Source organism: Silene latifolia, chromosome 11, assembly GCF_048544455.1.
Source record: "Silene latifolia isolate original U9 population chromosome 11, ASM4854445v1, whole genome shotgun sequence".
Classification (NCBI taxonomy): Eukaryota; Viridiplantae; Streptophyta; class Magnoliopsida; order Caryophyllales; family Caryophyllaceae; genus Silene; species Silene latifolia.
In genome coordinates, this window is record NC_133536.1 from 28,128,356 (window position 1) to 28,145,618 (window position 17,263).

The 17,263-nt window shown below is 43.7% G+C and overlaps 2 protein-coding genes and 1 pseudogene across 2 annotated transcripts; 2 read left to right on the forward strand and 1 right to left on the reverse strand.

Moving 5' to 3' along the window:
* Positions 1–493: 493 nt before the first annotated feature.
* LOC141613169 (uncharacterized) lies at positions 494–1,801 on the forward strand. The gene has a single exon (XM_074431910.1). It carries the CDS (start codon positions 494–496, stop codon positions 1,799–1,801), a length of 1,308 nt encoding a protein of 435 aa, XP_074288011.1.
* A 3,080-nt stretch (positions 1,802–4,881) lies between these two features.
* On the reverse strand, positions 4,882–6,115 carry LOC141613171 (DNA topoisomerase 6 subunit A-like; annotated as a pseudogene).
* A 9,775-nt stretch (positions 6,116–15,890) lies between these two features.
* On the forward strand, positions 15,891–17,120 carry LOC141613172 (DNA topoisomerase 6 subunit A-like). Its single transcript, XM_074431911.1, has one exon. It carries the CDS (start codon positions 15,891–15,893, stop codon positions 17,118–17,120), a length of 1,230 nt encoding a protein of 409 aa, XP_074288012.1.
* Positions 17,121–17,263: the final 143 nt, after the last annotated feature.

Genomic DNA, 17,263 nt, shown 5'->3' on the forward strand with positions numbered 1-17,263 from the left:
GGGAGGGGAGTAGACATTGTGGTGGAAGAGAGTGGAGATCGAGTGGAGGAACGGATGGATGGGGGAGTGTTGGCAGAAGCTTAGACAATGGGTTAAGGGGGCACAAAGAGGGGGATGCTGAGAAGACGAATATGGGGGTAATGGCTGGTCTGAGGGGAGGTGATATATTGAATGTGATGGGCGATAAAAAAGGAGGTACAGAGGGAAGGGGGAGTAAGTGGGTTTGGTTGCCAAGGGAAGGAGGTAGTAGGGAGAACCAGGAGGGCGAGAAGGTGTTGGGGGAGAAGAGGTGTCGTGGTTCGGAGGACAGATTGGAGAGCGGGAAGAAAGCGAAGAATTCGAAAGACGGGGGCGTCATTATACCTGAGGCGGTGGTTGAGAGTGCTCAACCCTGCCGGGCCCAATGAGTCTTTTGAGTTTAAACTGCCGGGGATTGGGCCACCCCGATGCAGTTGGAGCACTCCGTTACTTAATAAGACGGGAGGCCCCGGCCATGGTGTTTCTTTGCGAGGCGAAACTAAGTGGTCGTGAAATGAGGACTGTTCGCGCAAAATTCGAAGGGTACGCGGGATTGGAAGTTTATAGTGTGGGCAGGTCTGGAGGTCTCCCTTTCTGGTGGAGAATGGATATAGATTGTGAGTTTGTTTCAGCTTCGGTTCATTACATGGACTTTATTGTGAGAGATGGGTCGGGAGATTGGCGAGTGACTTGTTTTTATGGGTGGCCCGTTGTTGCTGATAGGCACCTTTCTTGGCAACTCCTGTGGATTCTTGGGAGGCAATCTTCGCTTCCGTGGATGTGTATCGGGGATTTTAATGAGATTTTGTTTGCTAATGAAATGAAGGGTGGGAATCGGGCGCAGTGGCAGATGAACAATTTCAGGGAGGCAGTGGAAGAGTGTGGTTTGGCTGACATTCAATATGAGGGATATGGGTATACTTGGGACAATGGAAAATCGGGTGAGGCTAATAGGCAAAGCAGGATTGATAGGGCAATGGGAATGGGTGAGTGGAAAGATAAATTTCCGTATGCTAGACTTATCCATCTTGAGCGAGAGTGGTCAGATCATTCACCGCTTAAGCTTATTTTGGATAGGCGAGGGGAGAGGGAAAGTTGCACATCTAAGTTCCGTTTTGAGCAAGTGTGGGTGGGGGAGGATGGTTGTGAGGAGGTTGTGGTAAGGGGCTTTGACCGTGGGGGTGAGGACTTGGTCGAGGCTTTACGAGCTAGTGCGATGGAACTTCAGTCGTTGAAGAAGATAAGTATCGGTAAAATTGTTAAAGCTATTGCCATGAAAAGGAGACAAATTGCCCGGCTAAATGAAGGAGGGAGGTCGGTGGAAGAGGTAAAAAAGCGAAGGAAATTGGTAGGCGAAGTGGCGGATTTGTGTCGACAAGAGGAGCAATTTTGGAGGCAACGATCGAGGGCGTTATGGCTCAAGGATGAGGATCGTAACACAAGTTTTTTCCATCGACAAGCAGGGCAACGAAAGGCGAAAAATCACATTGCTAAACTGGTGGATGACAATGGTGTGACGAGAGTGGGTGATGTGGCTGTTTCCGAGGTGGCAACGGGGTATTTCCAGAACCTCTTTAGGAAGTCGCAGGTGCGGGATTTTGGGGAGGTGCTGGTGGGGATGGAAGGACGGGTCACGACTGCTATGAATAATATTCTTAGGCGTGATTATAGGGAGGAGGAGGTGTTAGAGGGGTTGAACCAAATGCACCCGCTCAAGGCACCGGGACCGGATGGTATGAATGGGTTTTTTACCAAACTTACTGGCACATTGTTGGGCCATTAGTGACACGCACAGTCCTTCGAGTCCTTGGTGGAGATCCTATGCCGGAGGGCCTTAATCACACGCATATAGTTCTGATGCCGAAAAAGAAAGCCCCGGACAAAATTCAAGACTTTCGCCCGATTAGTCTCTGTAATGTGGTTTATAAGCTTATCTCAAAAGTCCTTGCGAACCGGTTGAAGCTATTCTTAGGTGAGGTCGTATCCAAAAATCAAAGTGCTTTCACTCCAGGAAGGTTAATAACGGATAATGTTCTTATTGCGTTGGAGCTTTTCCATTTTATGAAGAATTCTAGAAGTGTGGAGTGTAATATGGCTATTAAGCTTGATATGGCCAAAGCTTATGACCGAGTCGAGTGGGATTTTTTGGAAGCTACTCTGAGATAGATGGGGTTCGATGAGGCTTGGGTGGGAAGGGTGATGTTGTGCGTTTCAACGGTATCGTCGGCTGTTCTTATAAACAGTAATGCGAAGGAGTGTTTTAGTCCAGAGAGGGGATTAAGACAAGGGGACCCTCTCTCTCCGTATTTGTTCATTTTATGTGCCAAGGTGTTGTCCAATCTGTTGAGGCGTGCGGTGGAACGAGATGCTCTTCATGGGGTTCGGGTTTCGATGATGGCCCCTGTGGTTTCGCATTTACTTTTCGCGGACGATAGTATTTTCTTTTTGCGGGCTACAATGGAGGAGGCTGCTACTGTTAATCAAATTTTTCGCTGCTATGAACACGCTTCCGGGCAGCTTGTGAATTTAAGCAAAACGACGGTCTCCTTTAGCAAGGGGGTGGGAGAGGATCGAAGGGTGCGAATTGCGAATTTTTTAGGCGTGGAAAAAGTGGAGCAGGCGAGGTATCTCGGGTTGCCAACCGTGGTGGGTCGATCCAAAAAACCAATTCTTGATATAATTCATGAGAAGCTTCAAAAGCGATTACAAGGGTGGGAGGGAAGTACTTGTCTAGGGTGGGTAGGGAGGTTCTCATAAAGGCAGTAGCCAATGCTCTTCCTACTTATGTTATGAGTATTTTTATGCTTCCGGCGACTTTTTGTGATGAGTTGAGGAAATTGGTTTCGAGGTTCTGGTGGGGGACGGAGGAGGGGAAGAAGACGATCAGTTGGGTGGCTTGGAAGCGGCTTTGCAGACCAAAGAGCATAGGCGGGATGAAGTTCAAAGATTTTCGCAAATCGAACATGGCTCTTCTCGGGAAACAAGCGTGGAGGCTCCTTACATCCCCGGAGTGTTTGTGGGCACGGGTGATGTGTGGTAAGTACTTCCAAAATTGCAGCTTTCTTGAGGCCCGGGTTGGCCACAATCCGAGTTATACTTGGAGGGGCATTGTGGAGGCAAGGGACGGAATGGGTAGAGGGCTTCGTCGTAGGATTAGGAACGGGCAAGATACGCTTATCTGGGGTGATGCTTGGCTGCCTTCGACCCATTCAGGTAGGGTGGTCTCTCCATGTGTGGCTGGAAGGGAAATGGCGCGAGTGGAGGAGCTTTTGAATAGTGATGGGTATGGGTGGAACGAGCAGAAAATTGAAGAGTTTTTCCTTCCGTTTGAAAGGGAACGGATCAGAGATATTAAACTTGGGAGACTACCTCGACCGGACTCGTGGTATTGGGCGCTTGAAAAGGATGGTAATTATAGTGTTAAGTCGGCCTATAGGATGTGGGAAGGGACCGATTTGAGTATGGCGGAACCGTCAAGCTGGGAAAGGGAGAAGTGGATTTAGAGCAAGCTATGGAACACGCGGATTTGGCCTCGGATAAAGCTCTTTTTCCGGCAAATGTGCAATGACGCGATAGCTACAAAGGTAAATATTTCTTCTCGAGTCGGTAGTGAGGATGCTATGTGTCCTTTGTGTCGTTGTCACTATGAGTCGTCTCTTCATCTGTTTAGGGATTGTTGGGTGGCAAAGGGGGTGTGGGAAAGCTTGCAGGTGGAACCTCAGTGGGGGGGGCATGGTTATGGGTATCCGTGATTGGGTGGAAGGAAGGTGGAAGGAGATGGATGAGGAAGGGCGTGAGTTTTTGTTGGTGGGGTGCTGGGCTATTTGGGAGGCGAGAAATCGGGTTGTGTTTGAAGATACGCGGGTGGATGTGTGTGCCATAGTCAAGCGAGTTTGGGATGTGGTAGGGGAGATGGAAAGAGCATGGTTGGAAGTGTTGGGGCAAGATCAGGGGGATGATAGGAGAGGATATGTGGCGCGGCAGGAGGGTTGGCGGGTTCCGGAGGAGGGGTGGGTGAAGCTAAATGTGGATGTGGGGGTGAAGGAGGGCGTTGGAGTGAGTGTTGGAGCAGTGTGTCGGGATGCGATGGGAAGTGTTCTTTGGGGGCTGTCTATACAAAGGCGTTAGGTGTGGGACCCGAGGATAGCGGAAGCAGTGGCAGTGCTCGATGGCATGGAGGAAGCAGCTCGGATGGGGCATGATAGGATCGTGGTTGAAGGCGATTGTTTAGAAGTGATGGAGGCGCTGAAGCAACGAAAGTCGGGCAGCAGTTAGTTTTTTCTAGTTATAGATGATATTTTAAATATTTGTTCTTTATTTACGTCAGTTAGGTGGTCGCATATTAGTCGTATTAATAATGAGGTGGCTCATGCTCTTGCGCATGTGTTACCAGTGTCGGTAGGACGATATGTTTGGAATAGGTGTTTGCCCGATGTTGTAAGCCGTTTGCTTGAGTAATGATATGGATGTACCCTTTTGGGGTTTCAAAAAAAAAAAAAATTTAATTGCATTACACACTACACAGGTCGCAAAGATCAGTCAGTGAATGCAATTTCATCAGCTCCATCAATCGAAGACTGATGCTTCCTCTGTGCAAAATAGAAAACATAAACAGAAAGGCAAGTGAGTATGCATGCAAGAAAATTACCACAAACAAAAGAGATGCAACATGAAACCATTGTTTTTCATTCAACTTTCAATGATCACATACAAGAAACTCCACACCTTTGGTTTCTAACAACTGTAATTTTTAACATTCGAATTCTAAAATGCAAAGCACAAATAAAAATACAAAACACATAAAACCATCTTCCTGAAACAACCTCTTTAGGGGATCTAATAACACGAACCAACAACTACTACTCACACCCAATCGAGCTTCTGCAACTTATGAGGCAAATAATACTCAGTCAAGTACTGAAAACCAAAAGAACTAAGCGCCTGAATTTCAGCCTTTTTCTTTGTCTGAACCATCCGCTTCAGCTCCTTAACCCAGCCAGGATTATTCTTCACAAAATCCTCCTTCAACAGATCGTTCCCCACCTTAATATCCTGCTCGGTCATAGGCAACCTACTTTGCTCCGGAATCTCATACTTCTCCAAATCACTAGGCCTAATCCCTAACCACTTAATATCATGTGTAATCAAACTATAACTATCATACGACATATTCTTCGACCCACACCCATAAACCGACAATATCTTCAACCCATATGGATCACCATCCACCAATGCCAAAACACGTAACCCCAACTTCCGCTGAATCGATCTTACTAAGAAACAACCTGGTAGAGACATCAGGCTGTCCTTTCCCTATAATAATAATACAAGGAAATCGATTATAAAACTCATCCTCGTCCAATCTAAAAAACACATCATCTTTTTCCACTATTAGAACAAACAATGCATCAGTTTCCTTGGTAATAATCTCAACACAATCAATATTGGCCGGTATCACTTTCCCACTTAGTCCCATTTTAGCACAATCAATCTTATGACCCTTTTCGGTAAATACTAATCTTCCGATCACCGCTCCTTTCGTCGACGCCATCACACCCAAACTTGACCGAGTAAAACCAACCATACACGCAACATCATCCAAAACGGCGTCGCTCTGAGTCTGATCCTGAAACAAAGGCACATCATTATAATACAAATCACGCTTCGTAACATGAATACCCTTACGAGCCACCTGGTGAAGAAGCGCAAGAATACGCGCAGTAATGGTTGCTTTACGAACAGTAGAGACGGATTTAAACCTGCGACTAGATGGATTGTTTTTAAGAATCAAACATTTCCGTGTAGGATGGAAAAGATGGCTAGAAGGAGCACGTGAAGGTACCGAGAAGCTAAAGCCTTTACCGGTGTTGATTGATTCGGCAGAATCCGAAATTAGGGTTTCGATTTTTTCCTGGACTTGTGAGGGTTTGGCGCGGGTGACTTCAACAAAATTACAATTGCGTGTGGATGTGAATGCTAACTCATCGGGGTCGCGGTCAGAAGGTGGTGTGAGTGCGATGTCGTAGGGGATATCGTAGGGGTCTTTTTCAAGCTTGGAGATGATATCTCGATCCGATTCAAGGTCGGTGAGGATCATATTGTTGTATTGATGATGTTTCAATGGGTTAATGGGTTAATGACTTGATGTTTTGGATGCTCTTTTATATGATGGTAATGGCGTGCGTACTTAGAAATCCTAATGGGCTTTGTATGTTATCTCGTCTATATTTCTATCTAGACATGTGATTTGTAAAACCCGTATTTATCGGGGTTGAACCACAAGGATGGTGGACGTTTCTACCTAGCTCGTTCAAGTCTCAATTTAGCCTAAGCAAATAAAACAGGTTGTTGATTATAAACTAATATGCAAACTAGATATGAAAATAAGCTAATATAAAAAGTAATTGATCAAATATGGAAAAAATTAAAGCCTTTGGGTTCACTTGGGTAATAGAGCATGAAACAAGGTTAAAATGAGATATGGGTAAATAACAATGGTCAAGGGTTTACGCCTAATTTCTTAGTCACCTTAAGTTCCTTAACAAATTTATGATGTCTATGATGTCTTTGAATGATGCAAACTCAATGCATCTTTCTGGGATGATGGTATCATTGGATCTTGAAAAGGTGGTTTTGGCAGTGAAAACTATCTTGTATGGATGTTTGGTAACTCTATAATCGCCACTATTTTCGCTCACACGAAAATTTGTAATATACCGGACTTCACCTTCGACTACCAACGACTTGTGTTTCCATATAAGTCTCTTATGAATGGTAGCTTGTATTTTTTTCCCCTAAAAAATACGCATGTACAATAAAAGTTGTATAATTAATATCGTAAATCGTATGAACGTTAATTAACCTGGGTAGTTTAGTTTTACCTCAGAGTCCATGAGTATGAAGTCTAAGTTATTTGCTTCTTCTTTGTCAGGGTAAACTTGTTCCCATGCATAAACAATCCTTCCATTGATGTGCCAAGACTCTTTCTCTGGGGTGATTGACTCAATAGGATCAGAAATGTTTCCGGCAGCCATTGACGAACAATAAAAACTCTGTAAAATAATTGTGTATGTGAGTTTTAGTTATGAGTGATTATATTGTGGTAGATGTTGAGATATATATATAAAGAATGAAGCATGAATTTGAGTGACTATCCATTACGTTGGGTTGTTGAAAATTGCTTATTTTTTAGGTATTTTCTATGTGTTGTTAAGGATACACTAATCTCCACTATATTTTAGGCAAAATAATAGGGAATAGTGTGAATGTTAGATATGCAGTTTTAAGAGAGATTATTGTATGGTTAGGATAATATTGGTAGATTAGTACGTGAGATTAGTGGGTTGATTTTTTAGTGGGCCCAGGCGTATAGGATTGATAAATTAGTCTTTTGGGTAGGCGTTTGTTGCTTAGGCGGGAAAAAAGTGTTTTTGGTTTCTGTATTATTATATTGTATAGATTAATCAAATATGGGAAAAATTAAAGCCTTTGGGTTCACTTGGGTAATAGAACATGAAACATGGTTAAAATGAGATATGGGTAAATAACAATGGTTAAAATGAGATATGGGTAAATAACAATGGTCAAGGGTTTACGCCTAATTTCTTAGTCATATCTCATTTTAACCTTGTTTCATGAAATCTATTCTTCATTATTAGTTTAATCATTCTCTAGTTTATTCACGTTCTTCTCTATTCAATAGTTTACATTTAGTTATTTTGGGTTGTAATTGGAAGATAAGAAGAAATTCATCTCCTTTATCAATCCAAGTGTAACACCCCCGCACACCAGGACGCCTTACCAAGGACCATCCTAGTGTATGACGGTGTCACCATCTCGGTTTCCCGAGGAAGTAGATCAAATTAGACAATAAAAGAACAATTATGAAATATTAATGTACCTTATACAATACGACTCAATACAATTCTTTATACCAAAGATACAACTACAACACTCATGACACAACACCTCTAGACTGGTAGCGTGATGACTCGATCCCTCCAATCCTAGCAGCCACAATCAACGGTACCTGCTAAACCAACTGCTCACCACCCCCGAATGGATCACCGCAGATACCACAAAACAACACGGGGTCAGTACCGACTAATCAAAGGTAAAACAGGTAAACAATGTAACCAGCTGATCATCCTCTGACCCAGTCTCCCGATCTCGCTCAGTAACCGACTACCCACCGACGTGTGTAGCCCTGCCAGATTACCCATCGCAAAAGGTAATCCTCGCCGCCAGTGGGTGACCACAGCCCATCCCACATAGTCCAGCTCATCAACGAGCGACTAACAATCCCTGTCCCTTAATGTGCACATCCCCTCCCGTGACGGGTTCCACGGAGGGCGAACTAGGGTGTGAAGCCACTCCCGCAAGTGACTCCACCACAATCACACTCACAGCATCACAGCTGTCACAACACCACAACCGTCACAACACAACCACACCAACACCGTCACCACAACACCCAACCTCCGATGATCAGCAGATAACAAAAGATATGAAACAATAACAGTCACAATCAATTAACGGTACTGAGTAAGAAGACCTACCTCGACACAACCATGGAAGACATCTATAACAGCCAAGCAGGACTCCAGTACGCATCCTACAACGATAACCATTCCTATTACACAACTATCCTCAAAGAACTCCCCAAAAGAAGTACAAGGCAGAAACTTACCTATCGCACGCCTCGACGGCGGCACAGACGACAACAACGCACGCCATTCTTCCTAAGTGAATCCCGTCCTTCCCTTGGTGAAAGTTTAGCCTAAACTCATGAGAGTGTGTAGAAATGGGTGATAGGAGAGGGAGGCAGGCTAGGGTTAGAGAAAGAGGAACTGTCGAGGGAATGGGAAATTAAATAAATCTCGCGAACTTGCGTTTTATATTAACGCGTCAACAGCAGCCATACTCGGTCGAGTACCAGAGTACTCGGCCGAGTAGGCTCTACTCGGTCGAGTATTGAAGATACTCGGCCAAGTAGCCTCTGCTAGGTCGAGTAAGTCATCCTATCAAATATGTGTTGTAAGTCTGGTCTTTCCCCCTTTCCTCTCCAAGATCGGTCTTGGTCAACAGAGTCAGTCAACAAGGCCCTTAAATATCCTGGGTATTACAGTCTTCCCCCCTTAAAAAGAACTTCGTCCCCGAAGTTCCGTCTCCGCGACATCAACAACAAGGCCACGAAACCACAATCTACACACATAAAGACATACGAACTCCGGCCGTACTCGATACTACCACCACATCACATTATTCAACCAACAAACATACCACCACAGTTAACACGTACAAAATATACGAAAGGATACTCCCTCATAGACTCACAGCAAGGTACGTTCAACTCTCATACCATATGTTTTCCGTATACTAATCCGGTGAAAGCAACACAACGACTACCAAAAGTACAGATCCTACACACCCATACAGGATTGCACATTCAAGCTACCTACAATATGACATAGATACAACTTCAAGGAAACGTAATGAACTTCAATAACAACGTGTAACATAGTGTGATTCCAAATACCAACGTAGAAGTGGTTCAAGTATTACAGGCGTAATTTCATCATTTGTCCTCGCGACATTACTCTTCCCCTCTTAAAGGAACTTTGTCCCCAAAGTTCACCGCTAGATACTTCCCGTACCCAAAGCCAACGCATACATCATGACTGTGACATTATCCATAAACTCTTATAGCACAACTTACTTTATGACATTACAAGTTTGCGACTTATAGAGACAGAATGTTTCAGCAATTAAGTAGTGTATATAAATCCAAATATGGGGTTAGCAAAAGATAGCAGCTTTATTCGTAAACTTTTAGGTTGGACATGTACCGGCCACTAGTTTCACTCATCCAGTTGGGGCGATTATAACCGTAACCAAACATATACACGTATAAGACTGGTGACCGCTACAACACCGTCTGGGTATTGTGTTACATTTCTATATTGTTTAAAGACTCGGGTATCCCCCTGAACAATTAAGTTCCTGGATACTAACCAATGCTCTATAACTAAACATTCACAAATGAATATGTTATCCAAGCAATCGCATACCTGTGACATGATCATAGTTTACCTTTTGAACAATTTATTGCACAAAAAGACAGTCTAAGGCACCACAGACTCCGTCATACAATTATTCACATAACTCTTGCAATTCACATAACTATCACACGTCATGGTCTATGTATCGGTAATAATCGGCCGAGTATGGCTGACTACTCGGGCGAGTAAGCTCTACTCGGTCGAGTATGTTTGTATACTTGGCCGAGTAAGCTCTACTCGGACGAGTAGTGGCTATACTCGGTCGAGTTATGACAGGCAGAGAGCTTTTTGTCGCCCTCACGTAGAGCATTCACAAATTAACCTTCAACCAAACTCTTCACAACTATACCAAACATAACTAATTCCTAACATAACGAAATCCAACACGTCTCCATACGATAAGTTAAGTAAATAATGGCCTTATGGCCGAGTACAGTCATCCAACAGTAAATAATAAATCCCGAAAGTAAACATCCAACGCAAAAGTAATAAATCCAACACAAAAGAGATAAGTCCAACACCAAAGAAGTCAATCCAGGCAATATAACCACACAAGATCAATAACCAGGACCCTCCATGTCATCGTCACCACCTGCACCAGAAGTACCTGCACCTGAACTGCCCGCTCCTGGAAAGCCTGTTGTTGCTAAGTAATCCCCTCCGAGCTGGCTGCCGTAGTTGGCTCCCCACGGTCCCGCGAGGCAGCCAAACTCTGTCTCCTCCGGTGGTCTCCAATAACTCGGATCAACTCCGTAGCTGTGGAATACTCATGTGTCCACTCCCGGTCCCCTCCACCAGACAGGCTGTGCTAGCTGTGTCCCTATGCCTTGGTTAAGGGCCATCTCATGCATGTTGCGGAGCACTAAAGTAGTGGAGATCCGCTCAGCCAGGTCACTCGGCTGCATCCTGGCGTCGTGCATTGTGGGGTAGGGCGAGTACTGGTAAGGGCAGAAGTCAGGGGTGGAGTAAGAGGGCTCGGGTACAACCGGGTCTGCCCTAGACTGCCTCACCCTACGGCGCTCTCGAGGTGGGGGAGCTGCCTGCTGCTGTCCCTCGGGCACGGTGATAGGCTTAGGTAGGTCCAAGAGAATCCTTGGGTCAATCAGGTAGGTCTGGGGCGCAGGCCTAGGAATGGCACAAGGCTCCCACTCAGCCAAATGGTCAACAACAAGGAGATGGGCTGGGTCTGGAAGCACCATCCACATAGATCCCCTCACCTTCCAGGCATAAGACCCGTCATCCATCTTCCTCAACCATCTGTTCTGACGCCAGTACTGAGCGTCCATGGTAGGCACAATCTCTACATACTCGTTCCCCTCAGGAGGTGAGGCCTCAAAATCTGTTAAGCGCTGAGCTAGGCGGGTCACTATGGCCCCGCATGCAATGTGTCGGGTATCGGACTGTGCCATGCGCTCAAGACTAGAGCACACTACCCCTGGAGCACTGTAGTAGAACGGTTTCTGACGGTGTAGGTTAAGGTAAGACATAAGCAACATGACCTCATGAGAATTAATCTTACTCACGTCGTCCCTCTCATACAACAGGCAGGTCATCATCCTCAAGAACATACAGAGAACAACATGTTGAACATCTTTAATTAGCATGGAACTGGTGCTAGGAGTAGGTCGGCCAGTCAAGTATGGAAGGTAAAGAGGTGCACCGCTGTTCTTGGCCACATCACTAAGGTACCCTTCCCCCTCGGCCTCTAGACCCAAATGGTCAGCAAACTCGTCTAGGGTAAGCTCATGAACCTCATTCATGAGGCGAAAAGAGACAGTCTTTCCCTTTTTTTTCATAAACATAGGAGCTCAAAAACTCCAAGGTTAAATGGGGGTAAGATTTCTTCCTCACTTGATATAACCCTTCCATACCCAGAATCCGAAAGATATGAAATATGTCCTCTTTGATCCCTAAAGTCTCAAGAATACCAAGATTAATATAGCAGGTGGGAGGAAAAGGACGACGCATAAGGGCCACAAAAGCTTTACGTTGATTGAAATCAGAGAATATTACCGATGGATGTGCCTCCACCCGTGGAACTACAGGTTCACTGCTGACTGACCCGTCTCAATCTGGACATTAGCACGAGTTCTTTTGTTGGGTAAGCCTCTGGTTTTCACCATGCTGCAAAAGAACAAGCTTTAACAGGGGATTGACACAACAACTCTTATCGCAAAAGACGGAATGTTTTCAATTGTATACAGATTTTGAAACGATCTTTTAAGACAACTTTTATCAGAAAATCACCAAATACCTTACAAATTATATGGTTACAAGCTTTAAGTTGTCTCAAACCAAAGGATAAACATCAAACAAAGAGGGTTTCGTTTTTAGTAACCCTAGAATGCAGAAATCAAATTTTAACCATGAAATTGCTTAAACAAGGGCATACACGAGGTTTATATACGATTAAATCCAAGAATTAATAAGATGAAGACTCAATTTCAGTTGCTCACAAAGAGAATTCGAACTATAGCTGAAATTATACCATAACTTTGAAAAATAAAGAGAGAAATCGAATTAAAACCTTACCTTGAATTGGTTTATAGCAAGGGAGAAAGAATTAATCACCAAGGATTGACCCAAAAAGCTTGAGGAAGGTAGGGTATGGAGTTTTAGAGAGAGAGGGATGTGAAGATGGGAGGCGGAAATAAGAAAGGATGGGACGAGAATAGGGTTTTTGTATAACCCACTTAAGTCCCGATAAAGCAATACTCGGTCGAGTGTTGGGCATACTCGGCCGAGTGTCGACTACTCGGTCGATTATCCTTCTTGCTCGGCCGAGTTTTCAAGGACAGTAGCGATTTTAATTTTCACCAAACGGACACTCGGTCGAGTACCGTAATCTACTCGGTCGAGTTTCCAAAAGTGAAGAGGAAATCATATTTTTCATTATTCCTGCAAAATAAATAACATCGTTCGGAGTTCCGTGCAACCGGCTTGTCACTATTAGAGCTTACTTCTACCACATTAACACACACCAACACGAATTCTTTTGTACACACATCATCAACTCGTCATTACTTCTCCTTACCTACCTTACTTTTACTATAGAACAATTCACATGTCACCTTAAATATATGTAACTATTTAACCACAGTAAACTTATGTATTACATTATTACACATTCCGCTAATCATAATTTACTTAGCTTTAACCAACATTTACAAGACAGCCATTATCACATACGCAACCATTGTGGAACAAATAAATGGGCTTACCTCTAATCACTCTTCACCATAATTCATTCACCAACTCTAGACTTTTCCATACACATTGACACGCATCACCATAAACACAGATACACACAACGGCCACCACTAAGCAACCAACGACTCTTACTAGCTACCCTTATTCCCGTGTCTGGCTTAAGTTCGATGGGGCCATGATTTTGAAATGAGGGTGCCTTCTCACCCAAAATCTAGCATCGGTTGGGGCTCCCAACGCACATACACCAGGTTCATTTTAATTGACACCCTACATTCATTAGATTCATTGGTTCAGGTTCCAAAATTTTCGGCTCTGATACCACTTTGTAACAACCCCGTACACTAGGACGCCTTACCAAGGACCATCCCAGTGTATGACGGTGTCACCATCTCGGTTTCCCGAGGAAGTAGATCAAATTAGACAATAAAAGAACAATTATGAAATATTAATGTACCTTATACAATACGACTCAATACAATTCTTTATACCAAAGATACAACTACAACACTCATGACACAACACCTCTAGACTGGTAGCATGATGACTCGATCCCTCCAATCCTAGCAGCCACAATCAACGGTACCTGCTAAGCCAACTGCTCACCACCCCCGAATGGATCACCGTAGATACCACAAAACAACACGGGGTCAGTACCAACTAATCAAAGGTAAAACAGGTAAATAATGTAACCAGCTGATCATCCTCTGACCCAGTCTCCCGATCTCGCTCAGTAACCGACTACCCACCGACGTGTGTAGCCCTGCCAGATTACCCATCGCAACAGGTAATCCTCACCGCCAGTGGGTGTCCGCAGCCCATCCCACCTAGTCCAGCTCATCAACGAGCGAGTAACAATCCCTGTCCCTTAATGTGCACATCCTCTCCCGTGACGGGTTCCACGGAGGGCGAACTAGGGTGTGAAGCCACTCCCGCAAGTGACTCCACCACAATCACACTCACAGCATCACAGCTGTCACAACACCACAACCGTCACAACACAACCACACCGTCACCACAACACCCAACCTCCGATGATCAGCAGATAACAAAAGATGTGGAACAATAACAGTCACAATCAATTAACGATACTGAGTAGGAAGACCTACCTCGACACAACCATGGAAGACATCTATAACAGCCAATCAGGACTCCAATACGCATCCTACAATGATAACCATTCCTATTACACAATTATCCTCAACGAACTACCCAAAAGAAGTACAAGACAGAAACTTACCTATCGCACGCCTTGACGGCGACACAGACGACAACCACGCACGCCATCCTTCCTAAGTGAATCCCGTCCTTCCCTTGGTGAAAGTTTAGCCTAAACTCATGAGAGTGTGTAGAAATGGGTGATAGGAGAGGGAGGCAGGCTAGGGTTAGAGAAAAAGGAAGTGTCGAGTGAATGGGAAATGTAATAAATCTCGCGAACTTGTGTTTTTTATATTAACGCGTCAACAGCAGCCATACTCGGTCGAGTACTAGAGTACTCGGCCGAGTAGGCTCTACTCGGTCGAGTATTGAAGATACTCAGCCGAGTAGCCTCTGCTAGGTCGAGTAAGTCATCCTATCAAATATGTGTTGTAAGTCTGGTCTTTCCCCCTTTCCTATTAGTTGGGTATAATTCTCATCTTTTGTAAGTCTTGGTCAACAAAGTCAGTCAACAAGGCCCTTAAATATCCTGGGTATTACACCAAGTTCATTACTTTCCTATTAGTTAGGTATAATTCTCATCTTTTGTTTACATTTGCTTTCATTTGTTTACATTTATTGTCTTACTTGTTTGTTATTCATTCAAAGTAGTAGTCTTTATCATGTTTACCTTGTTTGTTTGTGTATTGTTGCACTTTGTTGTTGATTTCACACCCATGAAAATGTGTGAGTAGTTTTGTCTAGGACTTATGAGTATATTGGGTTGTCAATGGGTGTGAATTTGGGTTATTAACATATAGATTTGGGTGATTTGTTGGTCTTTACTTTCATGCACATGAAGTGTTTGTAAAAATATTTGAACGAAAGTTTGAACCTTTTCCTCACTTGTTTGACTTATCTTGGCGCCCTTTGCCATTGGATGACCTATCTTGGTGCTTAGGCTATTAGAAAGTCGATGTGTTATATGTGTGATGAGTTTATCTTAACTGAATGAAAATTTGTTAAGGAACTTAAGGTGACTAAGAAATTAGGCGTAAACCCTTGACCATTGTTATTTACCCATATCTCATTTTAACCTTGTTTCATTCTCTATTACCCAAGTGAACCCAAAGGCTTTAATTTTTCCCATATTTGATCAATTACTTTTTATATTAGCTTATTTAAATATCTAGTTTGCATATTTGTTTATAATCAACAACCTGTTTTAGTTGCTTAGGCTAAATTGAGACTTGAATGAGCTAGATAGAAACGTCCGCCATCCTTGTGGTTCAACCCCGATAAATACGGGTTTTACAAATCACATGTCTAGATAGAAATATAGACGAGATAACATACAAAGCCCATTAGGATTTCTAAGTACGCACGCCATTACCATCATATAAAAGAGCATCCAAAACATCAAGTCATTAACCCATTAACCCATTTAAACATCATCAATCCAACAATATGATCCTCACCGACCTTGAATCGGACCGAGATATCATCTCCAAGCTTGAAAATGACCCCTACGATATCCCCTACGACATCGCACTCACACCACCTTCTGACCGCGACCCCGATGAGTTAGCATTCACATCCACACGCAATTGTAATTTTGTTGAAGTCACCCGCGCCAAACCCTCACAAGTCCAGGAAAAAATCGAAACCCTAATTTCGGATGCTGCCGAATCAATCAACACCGGTAAAGGCTTTAGCTTCTCGGTACCTTCACGTGCTCCTTCTAGCCATCTTTTCCATCCTACACGGAAATGTTTGATTCTTAAAAATAATCCATCTAGTCGCAGGTTTAAATCCGTCTCTACTGTTCTTAAAGCAACCATTACTGCGCGTATTCTTGCGCTTCTTCACCAGGTGGCTCGTAAGGGTATTCATGTTACGAAGCGTGATTTGTATTATAATGATGTGCCTTTGTTTCAGGATCAGACTCAGAGCGACGCCGTTTTGGATGATGTTGCGTGTATGGTTGGTTTTACTCGGTCAAGTTTGGGTGTGATGGCGTCGACGAAAGGAGCGGTGATCGGAAGATTAGTATTTACCGAAAAGGGTCATAAGATTGATTGTGCTAAAATGGGACTAAGTGGGAAAGTGATACCGGCCAATATTGATGGTGTTGAGATTATTACCCAGGAAACTGATGCATTGTTTGTTCTAATAGTGGAAAAAGATGATGTGTTTTTGAGATTGGTCGAGGATGAGTTTTATAATCGATTTCCTTGTATTATTATTAAGGGGAAAGGACAGCATGATGTCGCTACCAGGTTGTTTCTTAGTAAGATTCAGCGGAAGTTGGGGTTACGTGTTTTGGCATTGGTGGATGGTGATCCATATGGGTTGAAGATATTGTCGGTTTATGGGTGTGGGTCGAAGAATATGTTGTATGATAGTTATAGTTTGATTACACAGGATATTAAGTGGTTAGGGATTAGGCCTAGTGATTTGGAGAAGTATGCGATTCCGGAGCAATGTAGGTTGCCTATGACCGAGCAGGATATTAAGGTGGGGAACGATCTGTTGAAGGAGGATTTTGTGAAGAATAATCCTGGCTGGGTTAAGGAGCTGAAGCGGATGGTTCAGACAAAGAAAAAGGCTGAAATTCAGGCGCTTAGTTCTTTTGGTTTTCAGTACTTGACTGGGTATTATTTGCCTCATAAGTTGCAGAAGCTCGATTGGGTGTGAGTAGTAGTTGTTGGTTCGTGTTATTAGATCCCCTAGAGAGGTTGTTTCAGGAAGATGGTTTTATGTGTTTTGTATTTTTATTTGTGCTTTGCTTTTTAGAATTCGAATGTTAAAAATTACAGTTGTTAGAAACCAAAGGTGTG

Coding starts and splice junctions, on each gene's coding strand:
- LOC141613169 (XM_074431910.1), top strand. CDS start 494: ATGGTGTTTCTTTGCGAGGCGAAACTAAGTGGTCGTGAAATGAGGACT.
- LOC141613172 (XM_074431911.1), top strand. CDS start 15,891: ATGATCCTCACCGACCTTGAATCGGACCGAGATATCATCTCCAAGCTT.